Genomic DNA, 23,494 nt, shown 5'->3' with positions numbered 1-23,494 from the left:
AACTCCCTGGGCTACTTCCCCATGGCCTCCTCCCAACACCTTCTTTATTCTCATCACAGGACCTTCCTCTTGATGTCTGAAAATGCTTGTACTTCTCAGTCTTCCAGTAGTACGCCTCTCACTCTCAGTTCCTAGTATCTCTTGCTCCCAGCTCCTCGCATGCACCACAAACTGAAGTGAGCTCCTTTTTAAACCCAGGTGCCCTGATTAGCCTGCCTTAATTGATTCTAGCAGCTTCTTGATTGGCTGCAGGTGTTCTAATCAGCCTGTCTGCCTTAATTGTTTCCAGAAAGTTCCTGATTGTTCTGGAACCTTCCCTGTTACCTTACCCAGGGAAAAGGGACCAACGTAACCTGGGGCTAATATATCTGCCTTCTATCACTCTCCTGTAGCCATCTGGCCCGACCCTGTCACACTATCTACAGCTGCAAATTCACATATTTTAGCATAGTCCCGGAATTCCCTATTCTTCAATGGTGGTCCCTTGTCCTGTTCCTGATGATAAAGTGCATGATGCTTGTATCACATACTCATATACTTTCTGCTTTTGCCAGATCATCCAGTTGTATGTCATCAGCAAGAACATGCATACTTGACACCTTTCCTAGATTACCAGGTGATATCTGGGCATGAACTATTTCAAAAGTGACTCTGCTCCAACTTCTTTCTTGTATATCACAGTCACTGGTTTATCTTCAATTTTAGCCTTGAATCCAAGACCAGTGAGAAACTAGTGAAACTTCATTATTCTCTAAGGTGCCACAAGTACTCCTTTTCTTTTTTGCGAATACAGACTAACACGGCTGCTACTCTGAAACTTCATACAACCATACTCAAAACCTAACATATCATTTTTCATTTGTGCAATCATTTTCTCTGATAGTATCTGTTACATTCTCGGGTGCAATCCAGCCAGTGACAGATTGTGTCACTGTGACAGAGTCCTCAGGGTGCATCCTGGAGTGTGGCACCACTGAGCCCTCCAAACCCACCAACCTGGGCTGTCTCTCACACTGTGATGTTAATGTCAAGCTACAAGCCTCTGATAGGCACTGCCCTTACATAGCCATCCACAGGCAGGGACACACCCAACTGAGTTACAAGAATGATCTCCCAGCCACTCATGAACCATCAATAGAAAGGCTTCGGCCAATTCCCCCTACCTCCCCAGCCTTGCATCCCAGAAATATGCCGTCTTGCTCAAGGTTCCCTTGGACACTGCAACCTCATTAATAAGTTTGCCACTTCTTCATAGGAAAGTAGACACACACCAGCCTTTGTAATCTGAGAGAGATTCCCCCAAGCACTTCAACCCAAACTGTTTTAGATAAAATATAATAAAACAGATTTATTAACTACAGAAAGATTGATTTAAAGTGATTAGAAGTAGCAGGCACAGAGATCAAAGTTGTTTGCTAAAATCCAGATTGATCTATTCCTGCCAATTTTCATTGCCACAGAATAGCCATTTAACAAGCCAGTCAGCATGGATGACACCTGACTAGAGGCGTTAGCTTATTCTTTGAGAACCAGTTTACCCACTCCCCAGAGGTGTCTGGTAAACACACTGTAGTCATAATTTCAGTTTATGTTCGTAACTCTTAATCCGCGTTTCATACATACATACATTAAACAAGAATATTGATCAGTGTGTTAGTTTTTAAATAATACCTCATAAGGCATATTTTGCACAAAGATTATTTCAATAATGTGTAGGGTGTGAATACAGTGGTGCTTTTGGTAACGTGGATCTCATCGCACTTTAGAGCAGTCATTGAGACCTATGTCTCGATAGTGATGTAGCTCCCAACCCTTCTTTAGAAGCATCTTCAGCTTTTTCAGTGGGTAAAAGAATTACATCCACAGTGCTGATATCAACATTACAAATCCTTGATCTCTCATGCTTTGGCATCCATGCTCATTTTGTATCTTACTGAAGAAATTCTCTCAGGTGAATAGCTCAAGCTGCAAGTTGTGTATGAACCCACATTGCTTCCCTTCACAAAAAGAGGAGACCAGGATGCACTGTGGGAGTTGTCTTTCTGATGATCTGTCAAGGGGTCAGCAGGGTCCGAGGTGCCACTTTGCTTTAAGGGCAGTAGAGGCCCACTGGTGAGATCCTAAGAGGTGCTTCCTCTGGTGGGAGTAAGTAGAGAGAGTCCAATGAGTTGCTCTCTCTAGCAATGGCTTTGTCTAGGGGCAAGCATCCAAAAAGCTGCTTTAGCTAGGGGCAGTACCGCCTGGTGGCTAGAGTATGAGTAGCTCCTTTACTAGTGACAATGCCATCCAATGGTGAGAGTCCAAGTTGGCCTCTTTCCCTAGCACACAATGGCTAGAGTCCCAGTGCTCAGCCTCAGTGGTTTGAAGTCCTGGTAGCTTCTTGGCAGGAGCCTGCTGCACACATTTGCTCTCCTCCTTAGCCAGCCCCGACTGAGCTGAGCTGTTCCCTTTTATATGCTCTCTCCATGAAAGCATGCCCAGCAAGGGTGAGGGGGTGTGGCTTGTTTGGCCCAAAGCAGTTTGTTAACCCTTACATCACCAGTCTTGTGTTGATACACCCCATCACAGGATCCTGGCCACAGTGAAGAATGGGGACAAGAGGAGCCAATTACAACTCCCACAAGGCACGACAATGCCTATTCTCAGCCAAAATCTTTTAGTTTAGAGTTTGATGAAAACTCCTAATTTCCCATAATTTTTTTGGATGAAAACAAATGGACAATTTCCATGGGAAAAAGAAAAAAAAAACAGACCAGCTCTACTGGCCACCCCAGTCTGCACTGGTCTCGGAGTGAATCACATTGCATGCCCAATGTGGGAGAGACCTGAGATAACAGAGAGACTTCTGAAGCTCAGGGGTCGAAAGAAAGAGAGAAGAGACCATTTTTCACCCCACTGTTACTCTGCATTTGGCATTGCCATTGGTGGTGAGAGTGGTATGTCTGCTTAATGTTTGCTAAGGGCAGCATTAGATGCCATGTGGTGCAGCAGTAGCAAATTATCTCTGGGCTAATACAGTCTCTTGACCAATATCCCTGTCTAATTAGGATGAAAAGGGAGCAGGATTATCTGATGAAGACATACGTGCTGAGGTGGACACTTTCATGTTTGGGGGTCATGATACCACAGCCAGTGGGATCTCTTGGACCTTATACTGCCTGGCCATGTACCCAGAGCACCAGCAGAAATGCAGAGAAGAGATACGGGAGCTTCTGGGAGATCAGGAGACCATTCAGTGGTGAGCGCTCACATCTTATTTCATGATATTTCCTCTCAAGATTATGTCTGGTGAACTAAGATATTCTTGAGTGTTGGAAACCAAGAAGTCCCTGAAACTCAGGGCATCAGGCAGTGCGGTATGTTGTGCTGATATTTAGTTGGAGTCTGATCCAAAGCCCAGTGGTAGTCAGAGGGAGTCTTTACAATGATTCCAATGGTCTTTGGATCAGAGTTTTGAACAGGATTTTCATTGCCTTTAACGTGGATGCTTGCAAGAACATTTCATGTTTTGCATGTAACTGGAGACTGTCAAATAGTTGAGGGGTCAGCTAGCTCTGACTTACTTATATATTTAAACATCCAATTCCCCACATTAAACATAAATAGACACTAACTTTGTGGGACCCACAGGTTTAAAAATGGCTCCCACTCTTGTTCTCCACTGTCTGGCTCTTCAGGGGCATTCAGTTAGCCAGCGCTAATCCCCAGCTGTGCCTGACATCACTGATGAGACTGACATAAACAACTGAGTTAATGGTGCCATATGTGACTTTCAGATCCTTTGAAAATAAGCGGACTCTACCCCTGGAAATCTGTGTTGCAAAGTTGTCAGGAAAACTACCAGCATGCCTGCAAAATTTTACCTCCTGCCATCCAGCTCTCTAATCTATATAATTAAATAGCCCTTGTCACTGTAATATGTATGAGAACCTTGGATGATAATGAGAAAATTAAACAATATTTTACTTGTCCATCAAAAACTGTGTGGTCAAAGGCAAGCTGAATTTTGTAACGCTGTTTTAATTAGGGTCACTCTCAGATTAAACCACTTGGACTGAGCTGGGAGTAGATTTCAATCATGTTCTGTGACTATTCAAATGGTTTAATGAGTTCCCATGGGCCTCCTTGCATTCTGTCCCTCCGGCTCTCTGAAAATGTTCAAGCAATTAGGTATTATTGGCATGGATTTTTGTGGGATGCAAATTTCAAATCCACGTGCATGAATATTTGTAGGAACCAAATTGAAATGTTCCTAGACAAAGGTTCCTGTTGGTAATGCTTGTACCCTCATTCAGCCAAGCAACTTTGTATAACCTATCTGACTAATCACAACTAAGCCACATGACTTAAATTTCAAGTAGAAAGTGCCAGAACCTTTCAGCAAACTGTTTGCAACCAGGCAGAACCCACAGAGTAAAAACATAACATTCCTTGAGCAGAAAAAAAGGATGCTGAATACACTGGGTCATTTCTCACTGTGGATTCTTTACTCACCCCAAATGCTTATCTGTACAGTTTTGTACACTCTTTAGGGCAGTGGTCGCCAACCTTTTTACACTTTTTGAATTTAAGTGCAACCCAGGATCTACCCCGCCCCTTCCCCGAAGCCTTGTTCACTCCATCCCCACCCCCCACCACCACCACGCTGTCGCTCTCCCTCACCCTCACTCACTTTAACCGGGCTGCAGCAGGGGGTTGGGGTTCGGGAGGGGGTGCAGGCTCTAGGCAGGGGCTGAGGGGTTCAGAGTGTGGGAGGGAGCTCTGGGCTGAGCCTGGGGCAGGGGGTTGGAGTGTAGGGGGGGTGAAGAATGCAAGCTCTGGGAGGGAGTTTGGGTGCAGGAGAGGGCTCCAGTCTGGGGCAGAGTGTTGGGGAGCAGAAGGAGGTATAGGGTGCTGGCTCTTGGAGAGGGCTTATGGCTTATGGCTGGGGAAGGGGCTTGGGATGCAGGAGGGGATTCAGGGTGCAGGAGGGGGTATGGGGTGCTGGCTCCAGGAGGGGACTCAGGGCTGGGGGTTGGGCTGCAGCCTCCCGCTGGGGGGCACTTACCTCGGATGGCTCCCGGTCAGCAGCTCAGCGGGGTTAAGGCAAGCTCCCTGCCTGCCCTGGCCCCACACCACTCCCGGAAGGGGCCAATGTGCCACTGCAGCCCCTGGGGGGTGGACATGTGGCTCCGCAGGCTGCCTCTCTCTGCAGGCACTACCCCCGCAGCTCCCATGGGCCACAGTTCCCCATTCCCGGCCAATGGGAGCTGCAGGGGCGGTGCTTGCAGGCAGGAGACCCCTGCCTCCCCCCACTCCCCCCCAGGGCCACAAGAGCATGCTGGCCGCTTCCAGTTGTGGCGTCGCGCTGGGGCAAACGGGAAGCCTGCCTTAGCGGCAGCCCTGCTGCACCACTGGTCTTTTAGCGGCCGGAGACGGCGATCGACTGGGAGAGTCTCCAGGATCAACCAGTTGATCGCAATCGACCAGTTAGTGACCACTGCTTTAGGGAAAGGGCCTTATCTCGCTACTCATTTGAAAAGCACTTGACTTGACACATGCTGGGAGCTGCATAAATAATCATAAAAATGAATGACAGCTTTTGTTGGCTGTGTAGCCCCTCAGCCTTTCCCACCCAAACTCTCTGGCCTTTCAGAAACTGGGGAGGGTGCCAAGGAAGGCAGGTAGAGAGCATGCAGAGAGGCCTGGATTTTAAATGTAGGTCAACTGCTTTATGTTTCAGGAGGAAACTATGTGCCCAATCCTGCAAACCTTTGTGACTAAGCCAGCTGAGCAAGTAGGCTGTCACGCTCTGGTACACCGTACCAGCAAGCTATTTATAGCCAGTATGGAGTACCGGAAAGACACAGCAGCAGCCCCGCTGGAGGAGAGGGCCGGGGGGCAGGGCTGGGGGTTCTGCTCCTTTCCCTGCAGCCCTTCCAAGCAGGGAAAGGAGCAGAACTCCCAGCCCCACCCCCTGCCCTTCCACGGATCAGACACATTGGACTCATTGGAAAAGCAGAAGAGTTACAGATTTAACAAACAAACCAAACAAGCTCAGGGGCTATGACCCCATGACCCGATTAGCTGAGCAACTGCCATTCTTATATACTGAGGTGGCTTCAAGTCATCCTCACCTTTTGCTGATTTTCATCACATAGGAGAAAATTTAACTGTATTTTACAGACTTAAAAAATAGAATCAAAGGAGCGAAGTTGTCAGTGTAAAATCCAGCCTAGCAGGTCTAGTGAAAATGATCATTTTATGCAGAACGATACTGTCAGCAGCTCAGCCTGGACACAGGGTTCTGCTTTTGTATGCAACCTGCAGTGTAGATTCTCAGCTCAGAGATGGCCTGCCAGTATTATTGCATCGAGAAGGAGGGTGTCACTCAATTTCTCTTGCTTGCAGGGATGACCTTGGTAAGATGCCTTACACCACAATGTGCATCAAAGAGAGTATGCGCATTCTCCCTCCAGTGCCTCTTGTGAGCCGCCAACTCAGCAAACCCATCACGTTCCATGACGGACGTTATTTACCAGAAGGTCGGTTTCCTCCATTTCCCCTTTTTCATTAAACCTTATGTGAGGTGTACTAGCCAGTTAAAAGGACAATTGAAGCAAAGTTTCTGGAGTCTGCACCCTGTCTTGCTGGTTGTTGAGAGCTACAAATTGCTTCCACAGCCACTCCATGAAGCTTTACCAAATCCAGACTCACTAAACGGGCCATGTAGAATCCTGAAGTTATTTGGTCTCGAAGTGGCCTCTGTTGGGTCACATAGTCTATCTACCTTCATTATCGCTGCATCTGAGCCTGTTATCCCTAATAGATGGGACTAAGGACTAGCCTTAGCCTTGAATGCCTTCTCCAGTTATGGTGATCTCAGCACATTCATTGCAAGACTTTCTGGGCTTCCTCTCTGCTCTCCCTCCCCGTAACACTGTGATTGGGACCTGTTGAGAAACTGAAAGGAGAATATGTCCATGAACTTCCCATGCTGCCGACCTCCACAGATCCTGCCCCTTTCTCTCCTCCACACATAGACTACTGCAGTTGTGGGGCTGCAATCGTCCTCCTAGAGCTGTACAGGGAACGAGGGGGACAAAAATGTTCCTCTGATGGTCAGCAGGGCTGGAGATGATCCTGGTTGTGGTGTAGTCCAATCTTCCCAGTTCCCAACTGCCCCAGGGGAAAATCTCTGTGCCCAGCAGATCAGCCCACCCCCAAATGGCTGATGTAAAATGGACCTTCTGCAGTTGACTCTCAGCTGTGGAGTCCCACCTGCCCCCTCACTTCTCTTTCTGTGGAGATGGGGAGACTTAACAGGGGTGCAGGGGCTCCCTGGTATTGTCCCTAATAGTCCTGAGGGATGTCTAGACTCTGCAGCCTGGACACTGGGTGGAGCGTGGCTGATATGTTGTCCATTCCAAGCTGCCCATGTGATTCCAGTTGAGCTCCACAGCCATACAGTCAGGCTGAGCAGTGGAGCTCCAGCTGGTTTCATGCCACAGAACCCAACTAGGGAAGAGCTAGATATTATTGTTGCTCTTATCACAGAAGTTCAGGGGGAGAGCTGTAATACCTTCCCATTGAGCAATTGCACTGGGATGGGTGGCCTGAAAATGGGGGTCATAAAAATGCAAGCTACTGTGGTTGTAAGAACGCTTAGCCCCTCAGAGAACATATCTTAAGCAGAGAAGCTATGTCCAAGACCTGTCTTTTTCTTAAGCTTTTTATCCCTTCTGTTGCTTTGCAGGCACTTTGGTTGGAATAAATATCTATCTTATACACAGGGATCCCAATTTATGGAAAGATCCTGAGGTACAGTACTTTTTTGTCTTTATAACAACAACCTGCTTCCTGCACTACTGTACTGGGTTAGCGTCCGGGGTGGGGGGCGGAGGGGCCATCCTGGATCAGGTCCCTGTTGTGTTAGGTGCTGTACAAACACAGAGCAAGATCCAGGCCCTTGCCCCATAGAGATTACAGCCTAAATAGATCAGACAGAGAAAAGATGACAGAGGAAAAAAGAAAGGGGAAGTGACTTGCCAAAGGTCACACAGCATTTCAGGACATTGAATCCAGGTGGCCTGATTGCCAGGGCAGCATCCTTATCCACTGTATCATGGTTCTGCCTACTCAAAGGATGCAATAAAGCTCCCTGCCACACCTGGTCTGTTGAGACCCTCTGACTGGAGACACATCTAATTTGCAATGCTATAATTTCACTTATGCAACAATGACCCAGTGAGGCTATCATTCAGCAAGCAACAGGAATACGAGAAATCAGCTGGCAATCTAAACAGGAGTGCTACAGTGATGTTATCTCTTCTGAGTTATCAAACACTCTCATTACAGGTATTTGATCCCATGAGGTTTTCGCCGGAGAACTCCTCCCAGAGACACTCCCATGCTTTTATGCCTTTTTCGGCTGGAGCAAGGTGGGGTATAGCATTAGTATTCATGTCTATTTAGTGCTACAAACCTACACAGCATTTTATAAACCTGGAGTCAGTGCTGCCAAGAGCTCAGGCCCTGATCCAGATGGGAGTTTTGCCACTGACTCCAACGGGAGCAGGATGTGGCCCTTCGGCAGACGAGAAAAAGGGAAAGAAGATACTATCAGGCAACAGAAGGGACATGGTGCAGAGAGATCATTGGCCAGGAAGCAAGGCAGAGCGGATTGCTGGGGAAGTGTGTTTTAAGGAGGCATTTGAAAGGGGAAAGGGTACACTAAGTAGACAGAAAATGGGAGATTGTTCCATTTACAGAGAGCAATGTGAAACGACTCCAAGAATGGGAGACAAAAAAGGGGTTGGAAGCCTCCAGCCCCTTCTTCTGGGGCTGCCAGCTCCTGGTTTGATCCCTGAAGTAATTTAGAGCAGCCTCAGAGCTGCTTTACATTACCCTGGATGCCATGGGTCCATTCCAACAGCCAGAGATTGGTATTTCAGCTCAGAGATTTACCAAGACACACCCCCTACACTGGGGACCAGGAAGTGGACTGGCACAGGGGTCACTATGACAGCTTTACGCCCCCCAAAGTTTTCTCCCAACAAGGGCTCCATGGAAGTTAATGGGTCAGATTCCCAGCTCATGTAAGTCTGTGTAGCTCCACTGAAAAAATCTTTTAAATCTTCTATTAAAGATACAGAAAAGAAGGGAAAACAATTCAAGCATTTGAAATGTAAGGTATTAAGTAAGGCTTTCATTTTAACAGCATGCCTTGATCCCTTTCCTTTTAGCCGGAGAGAGTTTTTAGAAGGAAAACCCTCCTATTTTACAGTCTCTTCATTGGTATTAAAGATGGTAATAACAGTCCTTTTGGGGAGAAAGAGAAGAAGTTAGTTGAGGTGGCTGGTGCTGTGGTTGTGAAAATCCAGTCCCCTTTCCTAAAAGACAGAACAAGACAAATCCACACCCTAGGGGAGAAAAGAACAGCAAGGATAGGGAATGCAGCTTCTGTCTCTGGTGTTGGCTTTTACTTGCAACCTCTGCGCTGGAGAAACAAGGGTGGCACACATTTTTATTAGCCGCGCCAAGACTTGGCAAACTCGTCCCAGCCGGGGACTGTTGAGAACATTGCTTTTAAACTGCCTCTGTGATCACAGGCTTACCGCAGCACAGCAAAATAGACAGTCTCGGCCGGCTAAGCCACGCTTTTTAGACAGAAGGAAAAAAGGCATAGGGAAGAGAAGAAACAAGGTGGAAAAGGACAAAATCTCACATCCCCGGTGGTGGCTGGGATCTAGGCTGAGCCAGTGGAGCTGGCGATGTCAGCTAAGTCTCAGTCTGCTCGGGATGAGGATGACAAAGGCCAACAATGTCCCAGGATCTCCCAGAGGCTCAGGAGATGGTGGTGATGACTGCCCTCATAGCAGAGCTTGCTCCTTTCGGTTTACCTGTCCCCAACCAGCAACTGTCAGACAGCTTCTTCTTGAAAAGAAAAGGGAGTTTTGAGCAGAATATTTTGTCCTCATTATTGCATTCACCAGTTAGGCCTAATTTCCAACACACCAGTTTTGGTCCTTTGATTTCCAGTCCCGCACTTCTCTTGTTTTCCAGACATGGTCTAAATGCATTCCCCGAACTAGATCAGGAGGTTCTTTTGTTTGGATTAATTCAGTTTGTTTCCCCTTTGCACCTTTCCCCATCGACATTGGTTGTTATAGATTATTGTGACACTTTATGGACTTTCACTCACTTTTCACAGCTGGGCTCACAATGAGGGTATATCCACAGACCCAATTATCACACCTCCTTTCCCAAGATCCACCCGCTACACCTGGGGATTGCAAGTAGCGTGGCATAGGGGACACTAGGACAGCTTTATGCCCCCACAGAGATTTCTCCCGTGGTGGGCTCCATAGAAGTTCATGGGCCAGAGCTCCCAGCTGGCGTAAATCAATCAGTGTAGCGCCTTTGAGTTCCCTTGACTTAATCATACTGTAAATAACCTTAGTTACAAAAAAGGCACAAAATCTACCTCACCCGGATACTGACTAACACAAGTTAGAGTGTTTTCTTCTCACTCCTGACATAATATTAAACCACACACCTTAAAATTACAGATGTAGCTGGACACAATGGTGTTTTATCATTTGAAGCTTGGAAAACAAACTCTAAGTAAAGCTATTTGATTCTTTCCTGATTTAGCTTCTGAAAGGCATCTCCAGCAAGGGACAAGTGACTCCACCTTCCTAACACAGTAGGGAGAAATCCAACCAGGGGACATGTACTGTGCTTTCCCGTATCATTTACACATTATTACACTGTTATGCTGCCCTTCCTGGCTCTGCTGAGAATATTAGGGATTATACACCCAGACATGGAACATGATCCTACCTATTCATTACAATCTGATTTAGGATGCCAGAAGCATAATTTGCCACTGTGCTACTGCTACTTTATTCCAGCATCAGTCTGTTGAAATCAAGGGCATTTCACCAGCACAAAGTAGGAGTCATGGAGAAGTGAATTTGGCTCTAATTATTCAAGATCACATTCTGATTGGTCATATCGGGCCTTTTTTATGAAGTTACTGTAAGCTGGAAGAATAGCTGGGGGGGAAAAAAGATACAATTGCAGTAGGCAAGGTCTTCCTCAAGGCATAATATTTATAGCAAAAAGGCAAATTAAAATAATTTAAGTGAAGAAAGGAAATAGCGAGCTCCCCAGCTTGGGAATCAACCCAGTCCTGTGACCCTGAGCATGGAACAGGTTTCAGAGTAGCAGCCGTGTTAGTCTGTATTCGCAAAAAGAAAAGGAGTACTTGTGGCACCTTAGAGACTAACAAATTTATTTGAGCATAAGCTTTCTTGAGCTACAGCTCACTTCATCGGATGCATTCAGCAGAAAATACAGTGGGGAGATTTATATACACGCACAGAGAACATGAAACAATGGGTTTTATCATACACACTGTAAGGAGAGTGATCACTTAAGATGAGCTATTACCAGTAGGGAGAGGAGGGGAAGGGAGGAAGAAAACCTTTAGTGGTGATAATCAAGGTGGGCCATTTCCAGCAATTGACAAGAACATCTGAGGAACAGTGGGGGACGGGGGGGAGGAAATAACACAGGGAAATAGTTTTACTTTGTGTAATGACCCATCCACTCCCAGTCTCTATTCAAGCCTAAGTTAATTGTATCCAGTTTGCAAATTAATTCTAATTCAGCAGTCTCTCGATGGAGTCTGTTTTTGAAGTTTTTTTGTTGAAGAATAGCCACTCTTAGGTCTGTAATCAAGTGACCAGAGAGATTGAAGTGTTCTCCAACTGGTTTTTGAATGTTATAATTCTTGACGTCTGATTTGTGTCCATTCATTCTTTTATGTAGAGACTGTCCAGTTTGACCAATGTACATGGCAGAGGGGCATTACTGGCACATGATGGCATATATCATATTGGTAGATGCGCAGGTGAACCTCTCCAATGCATCATCAAGGATCTACAACCTATCCTGAAGGACGACCCATCACTCTCACAGATCTTGGGAGACAGGCCAGTCCTTGCTTACAGACAGCCCTGCAACCTGAAGCAAATACTCACCAGTAACCACACACCACACAACAGAACACCACTAACCCAGGAACCTATCCTTACAACAAAGTCCGTTGCCAACTCTGTCCACATATCTATTCAGGGAACCTAATCACATCAGCCACACTATCAGAGGCTTGTTCACCTGTGCATCTACCAATGTGATATATGCCATCATGTGCCAGCAATGCCCCATGCCATGTACATTGGTCAAACTGGACAGTCTCTACGTAAAAGAATAAATGGACACAAATCAGATGTCAAGAATTATAACATTCAAAAACCAGTCAGAGAACACTTCAGTCTCTCTGGTCACTCGATTACAGACCTAAGAGTGGCTATTCTTCAATAAAAAAAAACTTCAAAAACAGACTCCAACGAGAGACTGCTGAATTGGAATTAATTTGCAAACTGGATATAATTAACTTAGGCTTGAATAGAGACTGGGAGTGGATGGGTCATTACACAAAGTAAAACAATTTCCCCATGTTATTTCCTCACCCCCACCCACCACTGTTCCTCAGATGTTCTTGTCAACTGCTGGAAATGGCCCACCTTGATTATCACCACTAAAGGTTTTCTTCCTCCCTTCCCCTTCCCCACCCCCGCTGGTAATAGCTCATCTTAAGTGATCACTCTCCTTACAGTGTGTATGATAAAACCCATTGTTTTATGTTCTCTGTGTGTATATAAATCTCCCCACTGTATTTTCCACTGAATGCATCTGATGAAGTGAGCTGTAGCTCACGAAAGCTTATGCTCACATAAATTTGTTAGTCTCTAAGGTGCCACAAGTACTCCTTTTTTTTTTGAGCATGGAACCTGTTCCTGCCAAAAACATTCTCTCTCCTCTCTATCTCCCAAGCAACAATTTATAACCCTGTCCTTAAGCACCTGTGGAGGGACGGGGGAAGCTGAGCTGAGGTTAATCCCTTATTTGCCAATGATCAGAATCAACCCTGTGCACACTGTCACAATCACCAACTCCCAAGGATGTCTGGCTGCAAGCTCATCACCCACACAGAAAGGAAAGCCCACATACCTGTGACATACAGAGAATGGGGAAATAAGGAAAGGGGATGGGCAGAAAAAGGGTGGGAAGATCTGTCTAGTGAGTCAGCTTCTTTTCAAATCAGCCCAGCTGCCTGGAGAGATTTGCTGGCTGTGAGGGAGTAGGAGGGGGGGACCTGGGTGGGGTTGGCCACTAGAATTTCTCCACTGGCTTCAATTTAAAGAGACATGCCACATTTTCTCCTCCAGCCTATGGTGCTTAGCAATATTTGAAAGGCAGCAGGGCTACTTCAGAGTTTTCCTTCAAGTGAAAAGGTGAATTGAGAGCTGTTAAGTACATGTTTATGTTTTAAAGGTGATAACTGGGATGTGGGGTCAACAGAAAGGGGGAAAACAAGAGTATAGAAAATGCCAAACATGAGGCCAGCTGCTCCTTCCAGCAGCATGCAAGAAACATTAAAATAATCATTTAGAATTGCATTGATTGGACCCAGTCCTCATCGACTCATAGACTTCAAGGGCAGAAGGGACCTTCATGATCATTTAATCTGGCCTCCTGAACATTGCAGGCACAGAACCGCACCCACCCACTCCTACCGTAAATCCCAAATCCCTGGCTAAACTACTGAAGTCCTTAAATCTTGATTTAAAGTCTTAAGTTACAGAAACTCCAACCTTTACTCTAGTTCAAGCCAGCAAATGGCCCATTCCTTATGCTGCAGAGGAATGTGAAACCCTCTGAGGGTCTTTGCTGATCTGACCTGGGAGAAAATATCTTTCCTGACCCCAAATACAGAGATCAGTTAGACCCTGGGCATGTGGATGAGACCAACTAGCCAGACACCTGGGAAAGAATTCTCTGCAGTAACTCAGAGCCCTCCCCATCTAGTGTCCCATCTCCAGCCTTTGGAGATATTTGCTAATAGCAGTTGTGCTTGAGCCATATGCATCATAAGCAATCTCATCATAACATTCCCTCCATAAATTTATCAAGCTCAGTCTTTAAACAACTTAGGTTTCTTGCCCCCACAACTTCCCTTGGAAGGCTGTTCCAGAACTTCATTTCTCTAATGGTTAGACACCTTCATCTAATTTCAAGCCTAAGCTTGTTAATGGCCAGTTTATATCCATTTTTGTGCCAATATTGGCCCTTACCTTAACTCCTCTCCCTCAATGATGTTTATCCTTCTGATGTATTTATACAGAGCAATATCTTCCCTCCGTCTTCCCTTTGTTGGGCTAAATAAGCCAAGCTCCTTAAGTCTCCTCTTGTAAGTTCTCCATTCCTCTCATCAATGTAGTAGCCCTGCTCTGAATGTGTCCCAGTTTGAATTAATCTTTCTTAAACTTGGGAGACAAGAATTGCACACAGTATTCCAGATGAGGTCTCACCAGTGCCTTGTATAATGGTACAAACACTTCCTTATCTCTATTGAAAATACCTTGCTGAATGCACACTAGGATTGCACTAGCTTTTTTCACACCACATCATATTGGTGGCTGATAGTCATCCTGTGATCAACCAATATGCTCAGATCTTTTTTCTCCTCCACTGCTTTCAACTGGTAAATCTGCAGCTTATAGCAAAAAATCTTTTTGGTTGTCCCTAAGTGCACGACCAAGCACTTTGTCCTATTAAATTTCATCCCATTTCTATTACTCCAGTTTTCAAGATCATCCAAAACTTCTTGTATGATATTCTGGGCCTCCTCCATATTGGCAATACCTCCCACCTTTGTGTCATCAGCAAATTTTATTAGCCACTTTTTGTGCCAACGTCATTAATGAAAATGTTAATGAAGATTGGTCCCAAGATTTATCCTTGAGGAACTACATTAGTAACCTTGCTCCAGCCTCACAGTTCACCTTTCAGTATGGCCCATTGCAATCTCCTCTTTAATTGGTCCCTATCCACCTTTCAGTTCTTGTATTAATCTCCATCTTCTCCAATTTTACTAATAATTTCCCATGTAGAACTGTATCATATGCTTTACTGAAAGGCAAGTAGTTTAGATCTACTGCATGTCCTTTGTTTACAAAATCGGTTATCTTCCCAAAGAAAGAGATCAGGTTAGTCTGGCACAATCTATCTTTTTTAAAACCATGTTGTATTTTATCCCAATTGCCATTTATCTCAATGTCTTTAATTACTTTCTATTTCAAAATGTGTTCTAAGACCTTGCATACAATTGAGGTCAAACTAATGGGCCTGTAGTTTCCTGAATCACTTCTTCCTCTCCCCCCCTCCCCCCCCACTTCTTGAGTATAGATACTATATATGCAATTCTCCAGTCATAGGGTATGACTCCTGAGTTTATGGATTCACTAAAAATCCTTGCTATTGGGCTTTCAATTGCGTGTGTGAATTTTCTTTAATATTCTTGGGTGGAGATTATCCCGCCCCCAATTTGATCCCATTAAACTGTTTGAATTTGGATTCCACCTCAAATGTGGTAATTTCTACTTCATAGCCTTGTTCCCATTAGCCACCTTGCCACTGTCCCCAAGTGCCTCATAACCCTTATTAAAAACTGAGGCTAAATGTTCATTTCTGCGTTTGACCATACCTAGATTATCTCTTTAATCTCCACCCCATCCTCAGTCCTTAGTGGTCCCAGTTCGTCTTTGCTTGTTTTCTTTTTTATTTACCTGGCTAAAGTACCTTTTAGCATTGGATTTTTTTTCCTTTGTAAGGTCCAGCTCAGCTTGACTTTTGGCAGTTCTCACTTTATCCTTCTTTTTCTGACCTCCAAGAGGCAGCTGTACATGCTGATCCATTCTGAGTCCTTTATTCTGTTCTTGCATAGATAAACTAAGATAGAAATCAATGTGAGTGAGTAAAAAGAAAGGCAAAGAGCTCAGTATTTGACCCTTTCATTAGGGAAAGGAAGAGTTTTCTTTCCCTGTTATTTTCTTGTGTCTTTCTCTATGCACTGCTTTCCACAGTGGAAGACTTTCTGCTTAAGATCTCTGTGACCTCTCTCCATGCCATACAGCCTCAGTTGAGACTGGCAGAGGTGCTCAAGTGGGCTCCCCCTCGACTGGAAAGAGGCTGGGCTGGTGGAAACCCCTTCTCTATGGGGGTCCCTGAGCTCTGGGACAGACTTGCAACCCTGGTCCAAGAAAGCTCAAATCTACTGATCTTCAGAGCATACTGCAAGACACATGTATTTATGTGGGCTCCTGTGAGGTGTTTATGTATGTCTTTCTCTTTGAGAGAGGAGAAGGAAGTCAAGTGTTCTGGGGGCAATCTCATTGGTCCTATGGCAGAAGTGCCTAGAACCTTGGGTAGCTGTCAATTTTTATTTTTTGTATAAATGTAATAATAATTGAACACAACTTGGTTTTTACACAATTTAAAAAGAGAATATATACAAATATTAAAGAGTCATAGAATAATAAAATTGGAGAAAGGCCAGAACCATTTATCTTACTGCCCTCAGCTTCTTTATATACACATAAAAGGATGGGGTCTAAATTAGCTGTTACCACTCAAGAAAGAGATTTTGGAGTCACTGTGGGTAGTTCTCTGAAGACATCCACCCAATGTGCAGAGGCAGCCAAAAAAGTGAACAGAATGTTGTGAATCATTAGGAAAGGGATAGATGATAAGACAGAAAATATCCTATTGCCTCTATATAAATCCATGGTACGCCCACATCTTGAATACTGCGTGTAGATCTGGTCGCCCCATCTCAAAAAAGATATATTGGAATTGGAAAAGGTACAGAGAAGGCCAAGAAAAATTATCAGGGGTATGAAACGGCTTCCATATGAGGAGAGATTAATAAGGCTGGGATTTTTCAGCATGGAAAAGAGACGACTAAGGGGGGATATGATAGAGGTCTATAAAATCATGACTGGTGTGGAGAAAGTAAATAAGGAAGTGTTATTTACTCCTACCCATAACACAAGAAGTAGGGGTCACCAAATTAAAGTAATAGACAGCAGGTTTAAAACAAACAAAAGGAAGTATTTCTTCACACAATGCACAGTCAACCTGTGTAACTCTTTGCCAGAGGATGTTGTGAAGGCCAAGACTATAACAGGGTTCAAAAAAGAACTGGATACATTCATAGAGGATTGGTCTATTAATGGCTATAAGTGAGGATGAGCAGGGATCGTTTCCCTAGTTCTGTTTGCCAGAAGCTAGGAATGAGCGACAGGGGATGGATCACTTGATGATTACCTATTCTGGTCATTCCCTCTGAAGCCCCTGGCATTGTACACTGTCGGAAGACAGGATACTGGGCTAGATGGACCTTTGGTCTGACCCAGTATGACCATTCTTATGTTCTTATGATCTTGTGAACAACAATGGTCCTGCTATGCAGGGTGCTGTAACTGAACTGTCCTTGGTTTTGCAAAAAGACTACCCTAACCAACAAGGTGCTGCAAAACCAAACCTGCACCTGAGTTTGCTCATCCCCGTTACGTTAATAATCCCCCATGCCAGCAGGTGCCAAGATATTGGTCATTTCTTGAGTGACGTACTTTCCTGTCCTTTAGTCCCTCCTTTCAGAATTACAGTGCTTGAAGGGCTCCATTAGTGGCCAAACAATGCACTCCAGAAGCTAGATCCTCCATTGGTGCAAGTCAGCATTTCTCCTTTTAAGTCAATAGAGTGATGTCAATTTTACACCAGCATTGGCGACATATTGCTTAACTAATATGCGATGGGTAACAATTCTCAAGGTTACTTTATAGTCAAGACACGTATATTGACATCACCTACATATTAATGGAAGTACCATCTCCTGGTATTAAGGATCTACTAAGGAGATAGTAAAACCTGATCTAATCTTCTGTTCGTGCTAAGAGTTGCATGTTGTTTCTTCCTTGTAGCTGTAGAATTCTATATATTCAATGAACAACAATGCTGGAGTCTATGGAAGTTTTGGACTGATCCTAAAATATAAACTAATGAGTTTGATGGCTTAAACCAGTTTGATTCCTTTAAGCATGAACCATATGGAGCACAGGGAATTGTTGAGCAGCAATTAGCCCTATCAAAATATTGGCAAACAGGGAACAATAAACTAAATCTTTTAAAGCGCTTTCTTTATGTTGGATTAATGGGACATGAAAGAATCTTAATACGCCTGATACAAGAGCACTGGAAGTCAATGGAAAGCCTCCCATTGACTTCATGCAACTTTGGAGCAAGCACCAGGATCCTCAGGTTCGGTATTCTCAGTAATTTCATCTCTCTCTTCTCAGGAACTGTATTGGGCAGCAATTTGCCATGATCGAGATGAAAGTGGCCATTGCTTTGTCCTTGCTACGTTTTGAGTTTTCACCCAATCCAGCGAAGACTCCCAGGAAAATACCCCAGTTGGTCTTACGATCCAAGAATGGGATACATGTGCACTTGAAGAAAATCCACTGGCACTGACATTGTGAAATAAGTGGGCAAAATACATAAGAGATTTGTAAGTTATTTGATTATCAAATGCATTAAAAATCCCATCTTTGGGGAAAAAATCCCCACTCCCTTTGAGCCTGAAAGGTTGCTTGTTGGACCAGTCAAAGACATATATATATATTTATTCTGAGCCATATGATGTCTTCCATTAAAACTGTATTCTCAAATACTTTCTGGTTACTTTAATGACAGAGAGACAGAAAAATTAGATTGATCAGCAAGGGAGAAAAATGTGAATCAGATCTTCAGACAGTGTAAATCAACTTAGCTCCACTGATTTCATCGGAGTTTAGTTGATTGATACCAGTGGGAGATTTAGGTCTATGTTATCAGATGAGATTTGAAAATTTGATCCAGTGGTCACCATTTAAAGCCAATTTCTGCAAATAAGAACTTTGTTGTGACCTTAAAGCTTTTATTTCCTTTGCTAGGTACAGGGGGAAACTATGGTATCTCAGATTCCTCTATGTGGCAACTCTTGGCAAATGATCACTCTTTAATAGGGTAAAAGAGTGGACTCACCGCTGGCATTCCCCCTCATGGCTAGAGGTAGTGTTGCAGGCACTCCTTCTGTAGTCAGGTCAAGTTCTGTCCAACCCATTCTGGGATAAACATAGAGCCAATAAAATGAATGTAGAGAAACATAACTCTTTGCTCCCAACCAGACTCACTCCTCCACAGACTCTTCGCCCTTCCTGGGCTCTGCAGGGTTGTGCTCCTGCTCTTGTGTGGAATGACTCCCCAGGCTTTCTCCTAGTTGTGTTCATCGCATGCACACAGAGAAGTTAGATAAGAACTTAAATACTCATGTTGGAAGGTTGCAATATAACTTTATTTTCTTAGAATCAGAACCATAATGCAAAACAACCAATAAACAGAGAGATCCCCCACCCTGAGAATTTAAAGTGTTAGATCACACTTTTAACATACTTTTCAATCCACCACATTCCTCCCTTGTAAATTTCTCAAACGCAATTTTAAAAAAAATCACAAATTTAACCTTAGAGGAGGTCTGTGATTTTGCTGAGGCCATTGGTGCCTGCCACGGAGAGAAAGTGACACCTGACCTTTGACCTGTTTGGGTCGCCCCCAATAGAAGCACTATCCCTCTCTCACCCTTGGCCATTATCTCCAATGCTTTCTCCTCCTCCTCCTCTGGCCAATAAAAGCTACACCCATCCTCACTGATATCAAGGGCCGCATTCTGTAACCGTACTGAGGTTCAGTCTGGTAATAGTTGATCAATGGGCCTCTTCATTATTTCCCATTTTACCTCTACCAAATATGTCTCTAGTCCCAATATCTGCTTTACAGCTTTCCCCCCACTTCATCCCTCCCATGTGATTTTGCACCAACACTGTCTGCCTTCAGCAGAAAAACCTGGCAGGTTTATGGGGTAGGTTTTTTCACTCTTTCACATCTTTTGTCGAGTGCTCTCCATAGGTCGGATCAAATTTAGTACATAACTAGCATTTTAAAAACAAAGCACCTGGAGTCTTCTGAGTGGCAGGCTGTGGTGTAGACCTATATGAGAGATGGGAATTTGCAATGCAATGTGGTAGGGGATTCCATTCATTTTTGTCTAGTGCTTGTTTTAATGTCATCACAACACTCTCTGCTGGTCCATGTGATGCTGGGTGGTAGGTAGCTGACTCAATATGTTTCACTGAATTTTGCTGTGGGAATGTCTGAAAATCCCAGAACTAAACTGTGGACTGTTATGTGGAAAGAGTTCCTTGGGTAACCCATAAGTGGCAAATATTGCAAAGCACTTCAGTTGTTTATTACAGAAGAGGTTTTAAATCATGTGCCCCACCTCTGGCCACCAAGAATAATCATTAACTACTACTAAATATATTTGCTTATCTTTTTCTGCAAAGCCAATGCACAGCTGCTGCTGGGGTGACAGTGTCTCTTCTGGCATGTTCCTATGGCTATGACGGGAGTCACACTGGCTACTTTCCATTTCTAAATCTTAATCTAAAGCCGGCCACCAAAAACAATTTCTGGCCATCCCTTCCATATGTATTAACCCTCAGTGCTGCTCATGTAATTCCACCAGAATCCTTTTCTGTTCACATATTGGCATTATTACTTGTATTCCCCATAGCAAACAACCCTTCTGCATGGCTGTCTCCAGTTTCCTGAAACAGTAACAGCTAAGTTGCTCTTTGGCTATGTGATTTGGCCAGTCTCAAGTGTGGTGCATCATCTTTAGCTAAATCACCTTTTTGTCTTGTTAAGAGAACAACTTCCTTAGCTGTAATAGGGAGGTCATCTAGGAAAGAGACTCTGTCCACGGAATTTTCCTCTCTCTGTTTCCCTATGTGCAAGGGCAAACAGGACAATGCATCTGCATTAGCATGGTTTTCGGAGGGTCTATAATATATCCCATCTTAGTAGGTAGCTAAGATCAAAACCCCCTCTTTGAAGTCTAGCTGCCGCTAGTGGTGGAATGCCTACATCTGGGTCCATTATTTTTACCGTTGGTTTATGATTGGTAACGAGGGTAAATTTTTTTACAAACAGGTATCCACGGAAATTAATAACCCAAGTCTCTTTTTCTTTCTGTGAGTTTTTTTTCTTGGCCTTTGGCAATGTTCTGGGAGCAGATGTTATGGGTTTTTCACTCCCGTCTTTACAAAGGTGTGAAACAAAAACCTCAATTCCTACAGGAGACACATCACAGAGTAGCATTGTGGGAAACTCAGATTAAAATGCACCAATAGGCTGGCATGACTTAATTTCTTTTTTGTTTTCTCCAAAGCCTTATTTTCTTTTTTCTGTCCAAACCCACTTCATATTTTTCCATAACCAGGCAGACATCAGACTGGTAACTGTTGATAAGTTTTGAATGAATCTTCCATAATAGTTTTATCATAGCCTGAAACGATCTAAGCTCTGAGACATTACATAGCCCAGGGGCATTCTGAATGGCTTTTGTCATCACTTTTAACAGGTGTACTCCTGCATCTAGAAAATGGCTGGATGAAGTAACCTGATTTTGAAAAAAAGCACACTTATCTTTAAAGCCATGTTTTTACAAGCTCTTTAGAACCCCCTCTAGGATTTTTAAATGTTCCTCTGACATAGCAGACAAAGGTAATACTATCCAAAGGTTGACAGTGGAAGCTAGACAAATTCAGAGTGGAAATCAGGTGTATCTTTTTAACAGTGAGGGTAATTAACCATCGGAACAATTTACCCAGACTTATGGTGTGTTCTCCAGCAGCCAACTTTAAAATCAAGATTGGATTTTTTAAAACAAGATTGCTGTAGAAATTATTTGGGGGAAATTCCCATGTTATCCAGGAGGTCAGACTAGATGATCAGAGTGGTTCCTTCTGGCCTTGGAATCTATGAATGAATGTGTCATCCAAATAACAGGCAACACCATTTATCACCAGCACTAACTGATCCATTATTCTTTGAAACATAACACACATACTAGCTACCCCATAGGATAATATTTCATATCTAAAAAGCACCTTACATGTATTCATTGCCCACATTTTTTTGAATCTAGCTCCAATGCCATCTGCAGGTCAACTTGAGACAAGTCTAGTTTAGTAAACTTCACTCCCACTGTTAGCTTTACAAATAAATCTTGTGGTTTAGGAAGTGGATATTGGTCCAATTCCAGCCAGGGGGATATGGCACATTTATAGCCCTGCAAACTCTTATGCTGCCATTACCCTTTGGGCTACATACAAGTGGTGCATCCCATTCGCTGAACTCCACTGGTGAAATTATGTCCTGCTTTTGCAATTATGCCAGTTGGAGTTAGATAACATAAAATACTCTTGCTGGAAGGTTGCAATGTAACACTATTTTGTTTCTTAGGATGCAGAATGATACCCCAAAAGAGAGAGAGACAAAATAGGCACAACTCAAGTCAACTCACCTCACTCTAGGATGGCTCTCTGCAAGTTGCTTACTGAAAGACCCAGATCATATGCTTCCTATAGAGTCCTCTAGCCTGCAAACAAGACCAGGAAAACTCCATAGAATTTAAAGTGATAAATCACAATTTTAACCCAGCTAAAGAGGCCCAGCTACAGCCTCAATAATAAAGTTACAGTCTAGCTAGGCCATAACATAATGAAGATATATCAAATATGGGTCTGATCCAAAGCATATTGACATCAATGGGAAGTCTTGCTAATGACTTTAGTGGCCTTTGGATCAGTTCCTATATACATAGACCTCCGTGGACTAAACAACCAGTCACAGGCCCTTCTCACTATTGTGTTTTGAATGTGCTAAATCCATTAGCCCCTGTGAGGAAACCAAGTACCAAATAAATGTCCGTTGTCTTCCCTGTGGACTATTTGAATGTTAATTTCCTGGGAGGGTTCTTCCTTCAGGTGAAGGTCATGCCTTTCGTCAGGCAGAAGGAAAGTGAAGATTATGCCAGGAGACTGTCTGAGCTGAATGACAAGCTCCGATGATCTTTTTAGCCCTTCAGAGGAAGGACTATCTCTAATGATGTGTTTGCGCAGCACCGTGCACAATGGTTCCGCGACCTTGCATGGGAAATAAATAATAAGAACAGCACCAATCGTAGAGCATTCCTCCATGACCCTTGTAAATTACACACATGAGTTAAAGTGGCACAGACTTACTTTTTCAAAAGATGACCAGCTTCAAGACCATGGACACACAGCACTTTGTATCCTTTTAATTCAGAATGCCAATAGCCATCACTTCACTTCAATCTGAAGTGAAGAAACAGATTGACAGAGCCAGAAGAGTACCCAGAAGTCACCTACTACAGGACAGGCCCAACAAAGAAAATAACAGAACGCCACTAGCCATCACCTTCAGCCCCCAACTAAAACCTCTCCAACGCATCATCAAGGATCTACAACCTATCCTGAAGGACGACCCATCACTCTCACAGATCTTGGGAGACAGGCCAGTCCTTGCTTACAGACAGCCCCCCAACCTGAAGCAAATACTCACCAGCAACCATACACCACACAGCAGAACCACTAACCCTGGAACAAACCTTGCAACAAAGCCTGTTGCCAACTGT

At 44.0% G+C, this 23,494-nt stretch overlaps 1 protein-coding gene across 1 annotated transcript in view; it reads left to right on the top strand.

The window, feature by feature from the left end:
* Positions 1 to 18,549, top strand: part of LOC119860006 (cytochrome P450 4B1-like) — a 49,243-nt gene extending 30,694 nt beyond the window's left edge. The window contains exons 8-12 of the mRNA XM_038413056.2: positions 3,048 to 3,238; positions 6,391 to 6,524; positions 7,736 to 7,800; positions 8,338 to 8,420; positions 18,252 to 18,549. Coding sequence (XP_038268984.1) covers positions 3,048 to 3,238; positions 6,391 to 6,524; positions 7,736 to 7,800; positions 8,338 to 8,420; positions 18,252 to 18,426 — 648 coding nt within the window. The 3' untranslated portion in view covers positions 18,427 to 18,549. The remainder of the gene's footprint in view (positions 1 to 3,047; positions 3,239 to 6,390; positions 6,525 to 7,735; positions 7,801 to 8,337; positions 8,421 to 18,251) is intronic.
* The last annotated feature ends 4,945 nt before the right edge of the window (positions 18,550 to 23,494 follow it).

The sequence above is a fragment of the Dermochelys coriacea genome, chromosome 8, assembly GCF_009764565.3.
Source record: "Dermochelys coriacea isolate rDerCor1 chromosome 8, rDerCor1.pri.v4, whole genome shotgun sequence".
Lineage (NCBI taxonomy): Eukaryota > Metazoa > Chordata > Testudines > Dermochelyidae > Dermochelys > Dermochelys coriacea.
The sequence above is the reverse complement of the archived record's forward strand: the minus strand, read 5'-3'. Positions and strand labels throughout refer to the sequence as shown.